Source organism: Melopsittacus undulatus, chromosome 14 (assembly GCF_012275295.1).
Source record: "Melopsittacus undulatus isolate bMelUnd1 chromosome 14, bMelUnd1.mat.Z, whole genome shotgun sequence".
Lineage (NCBI taxonomy): Eukaryota > Metazoa > Chordata > Aves > Psittaciformes > Psittaculidae > Melopsittacus > Melopsittacus undulatus.
In genome coordinates this window covers 6,322,872-6,342,406 of record NC_047540.1, presented here as the reverse complement: position 1 = coordinate 6,342,406, position 19,535 = coordinate 6,322,872, and the positions used below count along the sequence as shown (strand labels likewise).

Here is a 19,535-nt window from a genome sequence, read left to right as displayed (position 1 = left end):
GCATACCTCCCTCAATGCCCAGCCTGTATCACCTGTGTACAGACCTAGCACCAAACATGCCTGAGAACAGTGCTGAAACCAACCAGTGTCTTTAGTAAAACATGAAGTCAGTCCAAACCTGACAGTGCTGCTGTTTCTCTAATCTCATAGACATCAGGACATGACCACACTGAGCATTTTCTCTCTTGGTCTTAACTTTCCTACTTGTGATGGATGCCCTCCAGGCTCTATTGCTAGGGCATCAGTTTCATCTGATGTAGCTTATTTGTACAGAAGTCTTCTGATTGCTGTAATTTATAATCATTGCAACCTGGAAGCCCTTTCATTAAACCCACTAGCTGTAGTTCATCTATGATGCTTGGGATAAGATGCACCATGCTAAACATCCCATTCCATGCCCTCCAGTGGGATAAACACGTTTTATACTTGCAGCCATTTCAGATGTGTGATGATTTCCCTGGAAATGATGCCATGGAAGTGGACAGAGCACACTACTAAGGTGGAGGGATGATCTCTGTTAGTATAAAACCTGCACCACAAGATTCCAGTAGGAATGGCTGCATGACTGTGGGGTTTTCAGGATAATCTGCAGCATTTCTCTCCACACTGCAGCACGCTCAAGGAAGACCTGCAGAGTATCTGGCCTCTGTTAGAATCAGGCCCAAAACATGCTTGCTTAAAGAAAAATGGCATAGCTGGGCTGTAGGTAAGGGTGAAGGCTGGAGATGCATAGGTATGGATTCTGCTCCCAGTGCTGAGCTAGTTATTTTACCCTTCCAGCCCCAGCATCTCCCCATTCCTGTCTTTGATGCTGTGTGAGCATTAAGATCATAGAGTGGTTTGTGTTGGAAAGAACCTTAAGATCATCCAGTTCCAGCCCCCTGCCATGGGCAAGGACATCTCACACTAGACCATGTTGAATTCCTTGGAGCGAGGCTGCTGGAGAAGGCAGTGTGTTCTGGAGCACCTGGGATGCTCCTGTCCCTGTGGTACCCAGCAGTAGGTGGCTGTATTCTCCTCTGCCTGCTCCCTGCGCCTGTCAGAGCCACTTATTTTTCTGACAAAATGGTTTTAAACTCCTGTTAGCTTTACAGAGTTTCTGTGGCTATGGGAGAGTGAGCTGGCATCTATTCCTGCTCGTGCATCAACTGAATTGTCAGCTACATTTGGATTGCAGAGTCTTTTAACAATGATAAGGTAAGAAGCCTGATTTTCAGGTATCTCTTGAAGTGTGCAGTGCTGGCAGCAGAAGAATCCTGCTTTGACTTTTAACCTGAGCCAGTTTGCTCTGAAATCAGTGACAGCAAGTAAATATGGAACCTTGCTGTGCTGTTAGTCATTTTCACCACCGAACTACACATTAGCGTATTAATGTTCGTATAAAAATAGCAATCCTCAACTAGGTTCCCCCCCCCCCTTTTCCCCTCTCTCCACTTGAAATCATACTTAAAATTATGCCATTGCTTTTCTCAGCATATGCTGGATTTGTGCATCGTTGTGAGGCTCTGTAGCTTTATATGAGGTGAATCCGTGTCACAACCATCACATCTAGGACACAGCCAGGTCATCAGAACTGGGTGGCAAAGACCTGACAGCAGCTGGATCTAAAAGATACAACGTGTTTAGGCTGCATCCTGGTGTTGACCCACGTTTGCTTGCGTGGTGACATGGGGCCATCTGCACAGGATGGATAACAGTTCCTGGAAAAATCAGTGCTCAGCAGTGTTTGTGTACTCGGCTCAGACCTTGACCAGTTTGTTTTGCAGACAAGAGGTCGTTGGTCTCTGTTGCCTGGAAATACTTTGTTATTTGGCTCTCCAGGATAGAGAAAGGGTCTGAAGCGTTGGGGAGGAAAAGCAGTGACCACATGGATACATCCAGGGAGGCCTCTAGAACGTACCAAGGGGATCCTGGCATTCAGGAACCTTCAGGTGTTCTTCCCCTGGTCACTGCAGTGTGATCCCACTGCAGTTTCCCTGCGCTGTGATGCTGGGAGCAGCCCAGCCTCTGCTCTGGGTGGAGATTCAAGTGACATCTCCCTGCAGGACCTGGCACACCAAGCTCCTTTCAGCAGGTAGAGAGCTCTTTGCCAGCCCCCCCAGTGCTGGGCCCAGTTGGACACAAAAGGCTCCACATCCCAGAGTTAATCCCTTCAACCAGCCAGTTCTACCTCTTGAGCCAAGCCTTTTCCAAAGAGCTGCTTCCTTCATCAGTGGTTTAGCTCAGAAGCCATGCAGCAGGTAGGGAATGTGCCCACCTCAATTAGGAGCAACAAGAGTTGATGTATGAATATTTAACACGGGAAACATAATTGCATGAAAATATTAATTTAGCCATATCCTACCTACCAGAAGAGAAATGGTAACCTCCAATTGTGCCATCATTTGGTGCAACTTTTCTGCCCTGCCTGTGAGGCTCTTTCCGTGTGATCACAAAATTACAAACCCCTGGTGTGTCCTTTTATGTGATTCAAATAATAACACTAATAATACTAATTGCTGTCTGTATGCTGAATTATTCCTGCTGCAGGTGAAACTGGATGCTTGGCTCCATGGGCTCTTTAAAAACATATTGTAAGGAAGGTGTTGCCAGAACACTGTTGCTCCCTGACTTCATCATCCTTCTTTCTATGCATAATGTTACCCAGTTGAATATTGCTTTCAGGAAGGGCATTTTGAGTTGACGTTGGCTTTTACTGTCACTGAAATCTGCAGCAACAAACTTACTTCCTGTCAGCAGGAAGCAGTGAATCAGGATATCCTCCAAATATCAAACTGTTGGAGATGGGTTGCATGAATCATGTTAGAGCTGACATTTATGCCTGTCATGTGTTTCTTTTCCCTGCTTTCTACCTGCCAAAGATCCCTCCTTCCAGACACCAGGGTTGTCACAGGAGATGTGTTCCACCCTGCTCTTACCTTGGGTCATGCTGAGAATGGTGGCTTCCTTCAGATGTGCTGTTTGAAGCATGAGCTCAAGCATGAGGGCTCTACTGAACCCTAAACTCATGCAGAGATTTAAGCTTATTACAGTGGCTCAGGGTGTAATTTGTCAGCTTGGAATAGTCATTTGAAGAGTTGAAACAGAAAAAAAACCCCATTGATGTCTCATGCAGTGGCCTAGGGCCTTATTCAGACACTTTTGTTTGAGCTGGACCTGGTCAGCTCTGTTGTGGCAGCAGTTCTTGACAAAAATAATGTATTTGAACCTAACAGATTCATCTTCCCTCAGCAGAGATGAGAAACATCTTAGAAACAGAAACAAACACAAGAAACCCCATGGAGAACAGCCTCAGCTCAGAAGCAAAGAGCAGACAATTGTTCCAGTGTCCTGTTGTGTTCAGCCCTTCAGATACGAGGAGAGCTGCACAGAGTGGACAGCAAAGGTTTGGTCTGGGCCTGCCTTTAGCAGGAAGCCAGGCAAACTTCACGTTGTCTCAGTGTAAAGCCATTAATCATCCCAGGCTTCCTTACGAGTCTCATGAACTTTCCATTGACCCTGAACAGAGTTTTGAGCTTAATGAGGCCTTAAAGTAGGAGAATGTCTTGGGATGTGTCAGAACTACTTTGCACAGCGAAATGGAGGAGAAGGAAACAAGAACCTTTAGGGAAACAGCCATTAAGGTAGCAAACGAAAGCACGAAAGGAAGGAAACTGTGTGGAGATGGTATGATCAGAGCCTGCTTTGGGACCTCTTTGAAAGATGCTGCCGAACAGACCAGAGTGGTGTGGAGGAAGAAGCTGCTTGTGCGCAATGGTCCAGGCTGTAACTGTCTCTCTTTCAGAGAACTCTTTGTGAAGCTTTTAGCATCTTTCTGTTTAATCACCCCCTTATGGATGTTGTTTGTGCCTCATTCTGGACCCTGATTATGCGGAAATAATTGTCTAATCTTCAGAGATATCAAGCGTGTGATTAAAAGGCAGCTGCGAGTGGGAGTACTTGGACTGCTCACCGCTTCCTCACTGGATTACAGAGGCGTTGGTGGCAACTCCACAGCAAAAGCCAAGTTTGAGCTTTGGCTCTTCCAGCTGGCTTCATCCAACATCTTACCGGCACCCGCTGTGTCAACGTGGTAGTAACACAGAACATAGGGAGCTGGATGCCACACTTGGAGCTCCTGACTCCACACAAACCCCTGCTTTGGTCAGAATGTGTCTTTCAGGAATGCTGAGGGTTGTTTGTCTTCCAGCCACCGTTTGCAGTCGGATGCTTTCCATAGTGTCTGCTGCAGACATGAGCCCACCTGCAAGATGTGAGCTATGTAAAACACCAGAGCAAGAGCAGAGTATTTTCAAATGTGCTTTTCGCTCTGCATTTTTATGTTGGAAATATCTTGAGGCTTCTGGTTTTCGTATCTGTATCCCTCTGTATTTAGCTTTGCCTTGTTTATTCAGAGGAGATGGGTAGCTATAAACCATGCTAGAAAAAAAACCCACTGATCTTCTATGGTTTTAATTCATTCCTTTTCTGCTCTTGAAACTTCTGAAGAGCTGAGGCAGGTTCAGAACTTGCTTTGCTGTGTTAGATTTCACATTTAGAACATAACTTATCTCACTTGATCAGTAGGTTTAACATCATCCTGTAGGACACCAACTTCTGGATTTGTCACAGGTTTCAAGGTTGGATTTGTGTGTTCAGAATGTTGTGGAAGGCATTTGTTGTTTGAAGACCTTGATACCTTTAAAACATACCCCCTTTCAGCCTGCCGGGATTGTTCTTGTTGCTAGAGAGACTTGTTTGGAAGCTCAAGAAAATCCCTTTAGCCTCTGCTGGAGGCATCAGTGTAAAGAACAGGGAGGATACTAAAATTGTTCATCCTTCTTCTGATGTTTTATTCTCAAATGATCTGCTGCCCCCTAAACCACCCTGTAATGCAGCTCCCAAAGGGGAAGAAAGGAGAAGAAGCTCAGTGCAGGGAGAAGAAGGTATTTCAGGTCCAAGTTCCAAAGGCAGAGGTTCTTTCCATGCCAGTCTCAATATACCCATAACTTCCTCACTCTAATGCAAACACACGGTTGAGAACACCTAAGTTGTGCCTGTTTCTTGCCCTGTTCTTGGGGCTGTCATTGCTTCACAGAGCTGGAGGATGGGAAAGCACACACAGTGCAAGCACTGAAACAAAGTCTGCTCCAACATCACAGCACTCCTAGTGATGGTCTTCGCAGCAGCCTCGGTTTGTCTGTCTCTCATCTCCATTTCCAAACTCAAATCTGCGCTATGCTCCACAAGCAGGAGCAGGTAATGCAGCAACAAAGAAACGTGAGGATCGAGAGAGCTTTCATGAGGCCTTCTTCAGGCATCTGCGAGTGGAAGTTGCCTTCAGGCATTAAAATTAACACCTTTCGACTAGGCTAGAACATTCCTTGTCTCTTGGCAGGCTGCATCCTGGTTGCTGTGGGAACCGGCATTTTTAATTTCCTGACTTCTGTGTACATCCAAAATTGTAACTGTGATGTGCTCTGTCACTAAGGTAGCTCTGGGGCTTTGCAGGGAGCAGAGCCATCAGAAAGCATTTGACAGAGCACTTCCTGCCCTCAGAATCACTTTGGTGCATCTCAAGGGGCATCTTCGTGAGGCTTTCTGGGGACCTGCAATTCGTATTGGCTTGATGAGTAATCACAGAATAAAATAGGAACAGTGAGAGGTTGTTTAATCCTTCCCTTCTTCAGCTATCCCTAAGCTACCCCGTGTTGGGAAGTCATCCCAGGCATTCTGCTTCAGTGCTCTCCAGTTTAAAGCTCGCACTGGTGTCTGACCTCCCTCTCCTGGGGGCAGTTAAGCTGTGGCTGCTTGGCCTCTCCTGTGTTGTGCAGGAGGATTTACAGCATCTCTCTGCAAAACGTTGCCAAGTTCCCTTCAGTCTTCCCCCCTCAAGGCTGAGCAGCCCCAGACCTTTCCAGCTTTAACTACAGGTCACATTCTGTGGCCCTCTCCTCAGTGCCATTGCTCCCCAGTGATGTCTCCGAATGAGCCAAATGCTTCTTGGTGGAGTCTGTGCCCTGGCTGAGGCTCTGCTGGTGCAGAGTGGAGCCCATGAGCCCTTCCCTGTCCCTTTATCCATCCTGGGGTGGGGTTTGCACCATTATTGTGTTTGTTGGAGTTGCAGTTGTGATCTGCTGATGCCTCAACACTATTTGCTGTAGCAAACCATGTATTCTTTATGCTTCATGGTTCGTTGTTCTTCCCTCAAGGCGAAACACATTGTGTGTCCTTATTGGATTGCATCCTGGTTATTTCAGACTATTTTCCCAATTTGCTGAGATTATTTTGGTATCTAATCCTGTCAAACAACATGCTGGAGAGCATTTGGAGTCTTTCAGCCAGGGTCTTGTTGACGGGACTTCAGCAGTAGGGGAGAGAAAAGGAAGAAGATGGACAGATGGTTTCAAGTGGTGGAGTTACCATGGCTTGATGTGCTCCCGCTCAGCAGCTGAGACACGGTGATGGCCACTGGCCCCCTGCATTCACAAGTAATATGTATTTAGATTCTGTCATCGTTGATTATTAGGAATCTTAGCTCAGCTCATGTGCACGAACTTGAGTGTGTAGCAGGATATGGGTTGATAGCAGGTGTCCAGGCCCAGAACCTCCCATTCTGTTGCATACTGAACACATAATTAATCCATTGACTTTATTTCGAGGTTCTTCTATATTTGAATTGTGCCCTCACACCTGGGCTTGTGTTAAGGACCAGGTCATTTCTGAGGATGTTCTGTGAGAGGTGATGTTTGCTTGTCTGGACTATAGATAAACCCCCATCAGGGATGAGGAGTTTTAGAACCCAGAGTAGAATGCGCTGTCTGTTCTGCAAAGCCCTTCCAGCACTATCTTATCTGCTGAGGGAAATCTGCTGTCTGGAGCTACAAGCTGCATCTCTCTCCTGGGCTGTCACAACACACCTGCCACAGCCACTTTTGGGGAAGAGAGCTTGGAAGATAGAAGGGCACCTTCTTCCTGCTTGTTATAACAGTGTCTCTCCTTGGGATTCTAAGATGAATTAGCAGTCTCTGCTTATTAACTGCTACCCATGTCTCCTGGAGCCCATGGATAATAGTTGCAGGTAGGATGTGTGTGTTTGTTTTAATAGGCCTGTTGGGACTCCTCACATTAAACGATGCAAGTCCTTAAGGAGCTATGTGAAGTAACAATAAATAGTGTATAATCAGATTACCTTTACCAGTTAAAATTAATTGCAGGCATCCAGAAGAGGAGGGATCAGCAGTGTTTTGCCCCACCAGTGCTGCTGCTTCTGTCTTCTGCTTAACCTTCGTGATCTGTTCCTCCCAGGATTACTCCTCGCTTGCCGAATTACCTGTATTTGCCAGAAGCAATTTCCTCTGCTTCCCTGGCATCTGAGCCCTGTTGCCCAAAACGTGCTCCCTTCCCAAAGGAGCATTTGAACGATTATTGCTTTCAGTTTTCTGCTGCGCTCTCTGGAGCCAGCACACTCTGCCTGCAGTAGAACCTGTGCCATGGGTTGGATACGTGTGGAATGTGGATTTGCAGTATCGCTCCTGTACCGGGGATTGCTTCCCCCTCTGTGACACTTTCAAGTAGGAGCAGTTTGATTTGAGCTCCAGGAGGTCTGGAGTCACACAGTGACGGGACAGTGCCTGTTGGTAGAGGATTGCTAAATGATGAAAGATGGTTGGAGAAACTGGGGAGAAGAGGATTAAAAGTGGGGAGCTGCTGCCAAGCGTCAAACGCTTAAGACTCAGTCGGCAATATGTGCTTATCGTCTATCTTCTCTCCCCTTCTACGGGAGGAAGGAACTATCTGAAGGGCTGTTACTGTGACAAGCAATTCATTTTTATGCTGAACACCTTTCTTTTTCTTTCCCCAGTGTGCAATAAGAGTATTACTAACCTGTTCCCACCAGCCTGATCTCCACAGACACATTCTGCTTTACCACATTCCTAAATGAGTATGAGCTTTCTCTTTCTGTCTCTCCCTCATCACTTGTTCAGGGGAGAGCTGCCACTGCTGGTTCAGTTTGAATGATAGGCTTAATTCTTCAGGGGAAATTGATATTTGAAAACCATGAGTGGTTCGTAATCCAAGAAAGTTGTTTCTTCCCCAGCTGGAACGCATTCTGTATTAAATTTGATCATAGCAACCTAAAAGCCAGCACTTCAAGATGCTTCTCTGTGATGCCAGATTCACCTAGAGAGTGTGCAGCTGGAACCCTGAGTCATTATCACTCCCTGTGAACTTGCTGACAAGGAAGAACAGATTGAGCTGTCTTGTGGGCCAGATGTTTGGGCCACCTCCCTAATGCCAGTCTTCAAAACCCCTTGCCTTGAGGTGGGAGGTGCATCATCCTTGCTTGGCAGATGGCTCTTTCGAGGTGGTGTTACCTTTTAGTCTGTGCACAGTCTGATGTGCCATAGGCTCTGCTGCTTCCCAGCCACATGCTCCAGTATTAGTAGCTCTCCTGTTTCTAAGCAACTTTCCAGGGAATGATCAGCGCTTTGATCTCTCCTCAGTTGGAGCAAGTGTGATGGTATCCACCTTGCAGTGTCTACGACTAGGTTTTGAGTGGATTTAGGTGTGAAGCTCATAGAGTGACAGTAACTTCAGCATTATGTTGAGTGATGCCCTGCGTCTAGTCAAAGGCATAGATCCACTAAGTATTTCTTCCAGAACTGCAGGGAAATCAGCATCTTGGGATCAGATGATTGATAGCTGAAGAGATTAGAGCCAGCTGGTACCTACAAGGCAGGGTCATGGTTCTGTCAGCTACCTGACGCAGAGCACCCTGCAGAGAGCACTGGCAAATCTCTGCTGCAAAGCAAATTGGCCAAGAAGCTGTGCAGTGGTTTCCACAGTTCCCTTTGTGCCAAGGTAAGGAACTGGACGGAGTGCCACCACCAGTGTCTGGTGACGTGATCCCAGCCAGCTCCCAGGCTTCGTGCACAAAGCTCTGGATAAATGTCAAGTTCAGCCTGGTCTCCAAGCATTGTCAATGAGAAAAAGGGACCAAAGGAAGAGAAAAGCAGCGCTCAGAGGTGGTCGCTTTCCAAACTCCTGGTTTAACAAGGCGCTGATTCCGATCAAAGCCGGTCCCAGCGTTTGAAGCCGTCGGTGCCAGCATAACCAGAAGAAGGGATCGCAGTGTTTTTGCTCCTTTCTCTGCCCTGCGTCGCCTGCACCCCAAGAGGTGAAGATAAATAACAGTAACGACTGGAGTCTTTTGTGCTTCGGCAGTTACCAAGTGCTGCGTGTTCCATAGGAACTGCATCCTCATTTTTATTCCAAACAAGATTTCAGCTCTAATTTCTGTTTTGACAAATCCGATCTGACATCAGAGCAGTGGGAGTCAAGACCTTTCATTTTTGATCTAGGTTTACATTGCGCTGATCTAAATTCCTCCCCCTTTCACTCCTGCCTTTCAATTGTAAACTTGGATATTAAAGTTTGCAGAAAAAGCTATTGGAAACTCTCTGCTCTGTAGCATACAAACAGGCCCGCTCTATGCAAGATTAAGTATGATAGCTTCCTAATGACTTGTGCTGTTCATTTGAAGCATTGGCACAGTGCGTTACTGTACAGACCTTTTAAATGGCTTTGTTGAAAATGAAGGATTTGGTTTCTGTTCACTGAGACACTTCATAAAGGCTCGTTTGCCAAATGGCAGGGCCAGCCCCCCTGGGGCTTAGTCTCCATGACATCGGAGATGACATTGCTTAACCTCTTTGCTCTAGTGCTCTGGCACTGCCTGCTGAATAGTTGTGTTGGTGAGGTTAGGCTGGGCTTCCATCCATCTCTGTGGCAGAGGATTCGTAGCAGCAGGTAAGAGCAACAGCAGGGCTATGGGACTCTCTGAGTGCAGGTGATAGGGCACAGAGTAGGATTTTACTTGAGCTAAATCCTACCATCAGGGAGATGTGTTGAAAAGCTCGTGAAGATGCTTCCATCTCCAGCTGCTTGGGAATCATAGACTGGTTTGGGCTGGAAAGGATCTGAAGATCATCCGGTTCCAACTCCATGCTATTGGCAGGGATGCCTCACACTAGACCATGGCACCCAAGGCTCTGTCCAACCTGGCCTTGAGCACTGCCAGGGATGGGGCAGCCACAGCTTCGCTGGGCACCCTGTGCCAGCGCCTCAGCACCCTCCCAGGGAACAGCTTCTGCCTTATCTCCAACCTGAACTTCCCCTGTTGTGCCCTGTAGGCACACCATTGCTATTCCATGCACCTATTGCAGAGCTGGTGGGGTTTGAGGCAGGGAGCTGGCCTCGCTGCAGGAGGTGTATGTGCTGGTTTAGCTTTGCAGCAGGGAGGCCACACTTGAGGTCCTGCAAGCCCCCGTGTTTGGTGGCTGCCCAGGATGGGAGTGGCTGTGGAGCTGGGCAGAGCAGCTGGTAAAGGCATTTCTCCTTCCTGATGGAGAGAGCTATTAAAGACCCCACTGTCAGCTACCCATTGCTGCAGCATCACTTCTACAACCTTTTTAAGGACTCTCAAGGGGCAGACTTGCAGCTGGGAGCCCTTCAAGTCTCATTTCTGGCCTCTGATACTCCCAGTTGGCTATTTTGGGAAGAAGGGAGTGATGGAAGGAGACTTTCTCTGTCCCTCCCATCACAGCTGCTCCACTTGGTCTGGAAATTCCAATGTTTGCTAAGCTATGGAGGCTGAATAGGTCCTGGAGTTGGCCCCTTGCTTAGCCATTGGGAGAAGCAGTGACAGTCTGTGTGCTACGTCTGGGAGCAAAAGGACTTGAACAGGTAGATCCTCAGCCTGTAGGTACCATAAAGGGCAGAAGGAAGAGCAAGGTCTTGGTCAACTGCATGAGCTGGTGTAGGGAGCATGGCACAGGGGTGTTCTGGAGTGGAATGCAAGCTGCTGGACTGGCTGCCCCTTCTCTTTGGACCTATTCTTCTACATCTTGCTTAATACAAACCCTCTTGAGGTAGGTGCTTTGTTATCAGTGAGTCACTCTGTTACCTGACTATTGTCTCTTCTCTTGTCAGTGAGTCACTGACACCTCATTAGAGCAGCCTACAGACCCCAGGCCCTGTTCCTACTGGAATGAGTGTGATGGGGCTTTGGACTGTGTCAGTGGAGGGGATGGCAAGAGGCTGGAAGGTGGACGGGTTTCCTCTGTTACAGGTCACAGTTGGGCAGTTTGAAGTGAGAGGAGCAGGAGCAAAGCAGGACAAGCCAAACCATTTTCTGAGCACAGCAAAACACAGGATTTATCTCCTGGTGCCAAGGGAACACATTGAAATACCCTGGATGCTCTGGCAAGTGCTCTGCAGCCTCTTTGGTTTTCATTTCCCTTTCTTCATAGCCTGGTTCTGTTTCCCTTTCCTGATGTTCGTGCTTCCCTTCAGTCCCTGCTCACTCCTCAGTCACATCAGAGCATACCCAGGACTGCACAGCTCAGCTTGCTGTGTCTGCCCGCAGGCTGCAGAGCAGGCAGAGCTCCTTGCAAGCTGCAGGTCTTGACCTTGGCTGCAAGGAGCCCTATGAAGACTTTCTCTGACATAAACTGTCTTCTGTTGTGTGCAGCTCCCACAGAGACTGAAGGAGAGGGAGCTAAACCAGGTGAATGTCACTGTCTCCTGGTTAAAGGCAGTTCTTCAGTGTGAAGACTTTGTCTTTTTGCTCTGCAGATCATGTTCCTAAGGAATGCGATCCTGTCCTTTGGGCCTGTTCTAATGGAAGGGCTCAGCTGTGCTGTGGGAGCAGTGCCTGGATCAATGTTCTAGCCTGATAAAATATGGGGGCACCCCTTGCTATGGGAGCAAGCCTGGGTTGTAAACGTGAGCAGATGCAAAGTGTTCACATCAGTTGAATTCACATGGGGCTCATGAAAGCTTCAGCAAGTCAAATGTAAACTCTTATTGCTCGCCTGAGGATCAAGCGTGCTGTTCCTGTTGCATACCTGATGCTGGTGGGTTTGATTGGCCTGTGTCAGCCGAAATTGTTGGGTTTGATTTGCAGATAATGGGTAGCTAAAAGGAAGTTCACAAATGCAGCAGCAGTTGTGATGGTTCCACAGCTGTACTTAGTCCCTGCTTGGTGCTTTGCAAGTGCTTTTCAAGTCATAATTAGCCCTTACATGTTTGGCAGGAGGTAGGGCAGGTATTCTCCACCTTCGACCAGCCCTCATGGCCTCCCTTTAAACTGTATGCTGAGAAGAAAGCTGTTCCCTTTTCTCCTCCAGGCACAGGCCTGGGGGATGCTGAGGGAGAGCAGGGCTGTGGTTCACATGCAGAGGGGCCCTGTGTGCTACTCGGAGGTTCTCCACTCACCTCACGTGGAGGTTTTCAGCCTTGACCCTCCTCGCTCAGGTTGTGAGCAGCACCCCAAGCCTGTCACTTTGTGGCCAGGCTTCATCTGTGTTCTTCAGGGATAGCACTACCGTTAATTCCCATGAAGGCCACCCTGAGACGGAGCTGCTTGGATGCTCTTGCTCCTCCAGACAAGCATTAAAGCCCATTCCCACTGAGGCCGTTGGGAATGGTGTGTGTTCAGTGCCACCTCCTCCCTGCGGAGTGCCCCATTCAGCACCTTTCACAAGCAGCAGTTAATGGGATGTTTGTTGGTGGTTTCTGTGGCAGCGTTCACAAGCGAGCGGGTGGATGCTCATTCCTCTGGGTGGGTGGAAGTAGGAACAGAGCAGCCTTGTTGCCAACATGGATGTTTCCATTCTTCTCATGCACAAAAGAGCAAATACACTTGAGGCTTGGACAGGGTGGTACAGGACCTCCTTCTGCTCAAGAAAAGATGAACTTTTGTATTGCTACTACAAGCTGCTTCTTCTGGTGTTGTGCTGCTCCCTCAGGGCTGGAACTGCAGCCCTGCTGCTTGCTGTCACAGGAGATGCAGCCCCTGTGTTGTGCCTGAGGTCCCAGTTCTTCCCACCCTTCCCAGTGCAAGGTTCCTCCCTCCCATTCAGGATGGCCATGGGCACTCACTGGGCAGTGTAGGAGCTGATGTGGATTCCAGAGCTCTGTCCTTCCCTTTGGGCCATCGATGAAGTGACCATGCCTCTCCTGATCGAGGTGTATCTCCACCCCAAGCCAGTTTTGCAGCAGGGTCGTAGCACACAGGGCCTTAGATTTGTGGAGACAGGTAGAATCTCCCTTTGATTATATCCCTCGCATTGCAATGTGCAGATCTGGAAAGGTGATTGTTTTTTAACGTCTCTCAAAATAAGCAGCATGTCAAGCAAATATCACCATCTTTATAGGCAGTGCCTGTATATTGTCATAAACATGCTACAGTATGTATAGCACCATCTTTTGATGTGATGGAGCAAAGTCTGAAGAAAGATGCTCCTATAGTGAGGAATGAATGCACCAGCGTGCACAGGCGGTCAGGATCCTTCCTCTCCATCCTCTGTCCTGGCAAGTACCAGAGTCCTGATGCCTGCTTTGCTCTCTGCATGGTTGTGGAGGTTCTTTCCTGTCATTCCCATGACGGCTGAAGCTGCCGTAGTGGCTCTCGCTGTTGCGATGGATGCTGTTGGTGCAGGATGAAGGCAGCTGTGCAGTTTGCAGTTGCTTCAAAGCTGATGCAGAAGAAAGGAAACATCAACAAGACCCTTGTACCGAACAGGCAGCCTGCGGTTCTTCACATACCCGTGTTCAGGGCAGTGCTTAAACAAATGTTTGACAACCCAGCAGGGAAGCAAGCTTTGCCTTCCACGGTGTCAAACACAGGGGAGGGAAGCTAAGCAACTCTGAGCTATGCTTTAGTGAGCATGTTCCTAACCCCACTGCAATTCATGTATTTAACGGACTTCCTTGCTAAAAACGTAAAAGGCTTTCTCAGTTCGAGCAGTATTTTTCACTGCAATTAATCATCCCAGAAACTTGTCTCACTTTGAGCAAATCCAACTTTTCTCCTTGTCTCTCTGCAGATTTCTAAAGGCTTGTGGATTAGATCATGAAATGCAATCAAGCCTGTTGGCGTTGCTCGCAGAGTATCACAGTGATGGGCTGTGCTCAGGTGGCATTGCCTTTCCTTCTCCTTTGAAACCATTCTGCCTGCGTTGCTGTGAGCTGCTGTCTCTCCCTGCTAATAGGAATGTGTATAAAGCTTGCATGATCGTTAATATTGAAGAATCATTAAGGTTGATAAAAGCAGCTCTGGCTGCGATTATGTTGCTCTTTGTGATCACTGCTTGTGGAAAACCTGATACACAAACATCAGCTCAGCTGCTCTTTAGAACCCACCAGTTGATCTAGTGGCTGTTTGACTCCATCTATTGCACACTCGGAGATAGCTCCAGTTAGATGCTCATTTTGCAAGCCCGCAGGAATAAATGGGTTTCTAGAGGCTGTCTCTGCTGCCCTCATCCTTTTTCCACAGCGCCTGTTTCTGATGCAGACAGCGTCCGAAAAGCAGCAATCTGGAGCTGAGCACTAAAGTCTTGGTTGGCTTTTTATTAAAGCAGCGATGTGCTGACTGGCTGAAAAGTGTCAAAACTGCAGTCTCGGAACATCAACAAAATAAGGCAGAATGCCTTCCTCATGGAGAGGAGTGCTGAGAGCAAAACGGAGCCCTGCAGGAAACCAGTGCATCTGAGCACTTCTGCTATGGGAAAAGCAACCACAGTTGGTTTTTTCCCTTAATAAGGAAAAACCAAAGTCCGAAGGCTCATGACTTGAGTCGCCTTTGCCTTCCTCTCCCCTCTGCAGTAGTTCCTCAACAGCACATCCGGCCAGGTTCTCCCTCTCAAGCAGAACTGGAATTGAAGTAACACGGAAGGTATTATAGGAGTGAGCATGCTGGGAAGGGCTGGGATAGCTGGGGGAATTTGGGGTAGTGTTCTAAAGCCTGAGCAGAAGGAACTGGCCTGCAGCAAATACAGACATGTCTCAGGAAACCCCCTGGGCACGAGCGGTGCGTGTGAGGCTTTGTGGTTACAGTGGGAAGGGAGATGATGGGGACAGAGCCCGTTCAAGAAACAAAACCTGAACCTCATCCAAGTGATTTCCAAGAGACTCAGCTCTGGCTGTCAGGGGGTGGTAGGAACGTGGCTGCAAAGGAGCTGTGTGTGTGGGCCCGCACGTGCAGCCTGTCACTGCAACACAGAGGCAGCTTCACGCTGTGGCCCTGGTGCGTTCCATGTGCGGAGGGATGACTGATGCTGATTCCAAACTGGAATCCTCCACGTGAGCATTCGTGTTTGCAGAGTTACCCAGGAAAGCGATGGCCTTGGTCATCATGGCACAAAGGGGTTTGAGGCACGATGTGCTTCCCTAGCCTTTGCTTTCTCGTGCTAGGAATAATTCTAGGGAATGCTAACAGAGATGAAACTAGCACTGAGATGTTCCAGACCCAGGGTTGTCAATATGTCTCATTTAACCTCAACTGCTACAAGACTGACTGTCTCCACAGCCAGTGTAGTTCTCTTGGCATGCCATGCCATGCCACGTCATCCTGTCTCACTGGCAGTTCTCCTGCAGCCGTCTGTGTAAGACAATGCTTGGCATGCAGTTGTTTTGCATCAGTGGTCCAAGTTCTCGGTTGGCATTTGCTTCATCTGCATGTGTCCCATTGCCATCTGCTGGAGGATGGTGAGTGTGCTCCTAGGGACTGTTGTGCCAGCCAGAGGAAGGGAACTGCCCCTGAGGCCACCCACTCCCTGCTGAAGATCCATTGAGGTTAGTTCCTGGTCTGTGGTGCTGGTGAAGCTGTGTTCTGTGGTGTGCTGGTAACCCTGAGTCATGGCATGTGCCCCAGATAACAAACACCGCATCAGGACAGAATGACCAAAGTCCTGTCTTGGATGCTCTTGCACAATAAAAGCACCAGTTCTCTCACCTATACTTGTAACTGGGTTAGAAAGAGGCTGAATTTGGGTTTACAGGTGAACAAAGAGTAGGGATGGATTTGCCAAACCACTTTGGTGTAGACAAGACTGGGAAGCAAGGCCAAGGCATGCAGCGTGACCGGCGGCTTGAAGTGTGGACCCCAAGCTCTTCCTTGGGGGTATTCTTTCAGAAGTGCCTTGGAAACTGGGCCTCTCCAAAGCAGCCTGTTTTGGATAGCAGAGCTCACTGCTCCTGTTAGCCACAGCCAGTCTGGATCCCATCCAAACATCCCCACTGTTGGGACTGGAAGCTGCTGCCTGTCCCAGCTCCTGCAGATTGATGTAGAGCTAAAGACTGTGTGGATGGGGTTTCATCACGCTGTTCTGTTTGCAATGCAGGAGGCCTTCGAGGAGCTACAGTGGTAGATGCCTTAGATACTCTGTACATCATGGAACTCGAGGAGGAATTCCAAGAAGCAAAGAAGTGGGTGGAGAAGAGCTTTGACTTGAACGTGGTGAGTCAGTTCCTGGGAATGCCTGTCCATGTCACCAGAATTCCCTGTATTGGGTCACTTCTGATCACAGCATTCTCTGAACCATTTGGGGGGGGAACTGTGATGTCTATGTCTAGGGGGGAAGAAACCACTCTCATGATTCTTCTGCCTGTACAGGGCTTCCAGCCAGGGGCCGTCAGATCAGGCTCCCAGTGCCTACCTGGAAATGAGATTCAGTGTTTAATGTTTCTTGTGTTTTGGTCTGGGTTACAAAGGCAGCTGTAGTTATTAGATACACCAAGGAAGTTTATTCATCAAAGAGCAAGTTCTGTTTCATCTCAGTTAAATGTCTGCATGTGGTAAGACAAGTTTTCCTTTTGCATTCGATAAAGATGGAAAAAACTGATCTTATTGACTGGTGCTTTGCTGCTATGTGACTGCTGTGTGCACAGCAATGTGCAGTGTCTCCACAAGTGTCCACACTCCACAAGTGTCTGCACTTGGAACACTGTCTGCAGTTCTGGTGTCCTCAGCATAAGAAGGACATGGAGCTGTTGGAGCAAGTGCCTGGATTTGGAAGGAAGGGCATCGCTCTCTGGACCCCTGTCCTAGTCACTTCCCAGAGCTAATGTTAGAGCTGCTGGGCCTCTGGGTGCAGCACAGTGCTGTCAGATGAAGGATGCTGTCCTTCATCTCACTGTGTGGATGGGGCCCCTTGCCATAGCTCTGACTGTTGTCTTCAAGCCAGCTCTCCTCGTTCTCATGGGAGAGCTGATGGGACCTTGTCAGGGGCATATGGAGAATGTAAAAACCAGAGCACAGTTTAAACTTTGAGGTTTTTAATGCCAGCCCCGTTGTCTGTTGTGCAAAATGGTTCTCCCCATTGAAACAATGCATGCAGCTGCCGCATAGAAAAGCATCATTTGGGAGGGCACGACTGACATTCATGTATTCATAAAAGGAAGACCACATCTGATAAGTCTGGTGAACGCTCTCAGTGCGTTACTGAATCAATAAACAAGGGACAAAATCAACTGGGAGATAATTTATCTGGATTTCATAAAAGCTTTTAATCTTGGCCTGCAGAATAGATTGATCTGCAAAGACAAGAGTGAATGCTCTGGATTGATCGGTGGAGTCAGGCAAGCACAGCAGAGGGGGAGAGGAGGGAAATTAATTAAAGGTTGGCTCTGTACAAGGAGCACTGATAGTCCAGAAACGGAGCTCCAGCACCCACAGGCTCTGCTTGAACGTGGGTCCGTGATGGCTCGTGCAGTTCAGTCATCATCTGAAGGAAGCACTTGCTCTGCTCTGTAACCTGCAGGTATTTGGGAAGGGCAGGCTGGTGCAGAGGTGTGGGTGCCTCTTTGTTGCTGTGTTGGTGGAAGCTCTTTCTGGTTTCTGGCTCTATACACGTGAGGGTAGGAATCATTTATCATGCAGATTCAACAGCCAGAAGCACCTTGTTTTTAACAGTGTGTTTTGCAGACAGTCAGTTTGCCATTGGCTGCTCATCAGCTGTGTAGGTAGAGCAAAACGTGTTCCAGGTGAGCGTGTTCTGGAGTGATTCAGGGAAATGTAGCCACGTGCATCTGCTGCTGTGGTGGTGGCACATGGACACCATGCGGGTTGTCTGTCAGTGTGCCCACCGCAGGCTCCCTGCAGGCTGTGGTCCTCTCGGAGCCTGCGGATGGATGAGTTCTTGAGTGACACCAAATACCTGCCAAAAGCAGGCAGTGCATCAGGTCTGTCTGGTGCAGTGCCCTCTTCACAGGGAAAGGCAGGAAGTCATTTTTCCTTATGGCTGCACAATCTCCCTTTAAATGAAACATTTCAATGGGCAGATTTTTGCCCTGAACTAACCGGCAGCTTTCTGCAAGGCATAACCCAAGTCAGGGTTGGATGGATGGACAACGCACCTGCTCTGATTGACGTACTGTCAGCTGGGGATGAATAGGCAGTTTGGGTGTTTCTCCTTCCTTCAAGCTCCATGTGTCACTGTAGAGCAAATAAAGTGCTGTGAGATCTTAGACAAAAAGCTGTGTTTCACTGTGGGTGAGGACTGGGAGACTTTTAGGTATCTGCCTGCAGTCTGTTCCCCGTAGCTGCCATTTGTGTGTGGGGACTTTGCACTCAAGTCTATCATTATGTATTTTCAGAATGGAGAAGCATCCTTGTTTGAGGTGAACATCCGCTATGTTGGAGGACTGCTGGCCACATACTACTTAACTGGAGAAGAGGTTGGTTTCTACAGCTCTGCATGTCTCACACAGTCACCAGTAAGGAACTGAGGATCAGATGAGCCCTCCATGAGAACAGGCCAAACCTGTCGTTTTTCTCAATATCAATATGCCACTAATGTTGTTTTAATTAAGTCTCACATAATTACCTTGCGCACACTGTGCATGGCTCATTGGCAAATCTGTTCTCCTGTGGGCAATTCCAGCAAGACCCGTTTTCAGCTGGATACAGTGTTCCTTGGTGAAATGCCATTTGCAGTCATCATTGTCTTTGTCCTTGTCCCTTTGTATTCTAAACATAGGCAGGATTTCATCAAGCATCATTCCACATTCTGCCTCAGACTAAGGAGGGCAACTGCTTAGTGGCAACTGCTCCAAACTCTACTTGGACAGTCTCTCTCCAGCAGTAATTCCTAAGACAAAGTGCCCTGGGCTGCAGGGAAGGGACCTGCATCCTGCCAGCAGAGTGCTGAGCAACACACCATGTTCGCTTGCCCAGCAGCTGTGGGTGTCACAGGCCCCTCATAGTGAAGCCACCCTGCAGGGGATGCTCCCATTCTGGCTAGAGCAGGAGGCTCTCACTTCCATTTCCCTTCCTTCTCTCCAGCCTGCAGAGGCCAGGGCTTAATGCCATAATCTGTTTTATAATGTGTCTGGCCTGGAATTCCACAACTGGCTGTAGAGAGATGAAGAGATTATTCCTTTGCTCTGGAAGTCTTAGGCAAGCAGAAACTCTGATTCAAGGGGGAGTTCTGTGAGTGAAGGAACTGGAAGACTGGTTCTTAAATGAGAGCTTAGCTCCCATGCCAGTGACTGCGGTTGGGTGTTGTCCACCTTAATGGGATGGGATGGCTCATCACTGATCCGTGGAATCACAGGAGCAGTGCAATTACTTTCGTTGCATTTTAAGTGAGTTCCAGGAATTACTTCCTTCCCTGATATCCCTCCAGGGAAAACTCGCACAGACTTCAGTGCCCACCTCAGGCCTTGTCTTGGTCACAACTTCAACAGGCTTCAGATCAACAGAG

General features: G+C 48.3%; 1 protein-coding gene across 1 annotated transcript in view; it reads left to right on the top strand.

Moving 5' to 3' along the window:
* The window catches only part of MAN1C1 (mannosidase alpha class 1C member 1), a 53,681-nt gene that overhangs the window by 18,782 nt on the left and 15,364 nt on the right, over positions 1–19,535 (top strand). Inside the window, exons 4-5 of the mRNA XM_034069227.1 lie at positions 16,173–16,288; positions 18,427–18,507. Of these exons, the coding sequence (XP_033925118.1) occupies positions 16,173–16,288; positions 18,427–18,507 (197 nt within the window). The remainder of the gene's footprint in view (positions 1–16,172; positions 16,289–18,426; positions 18,508–19,535) is intronic.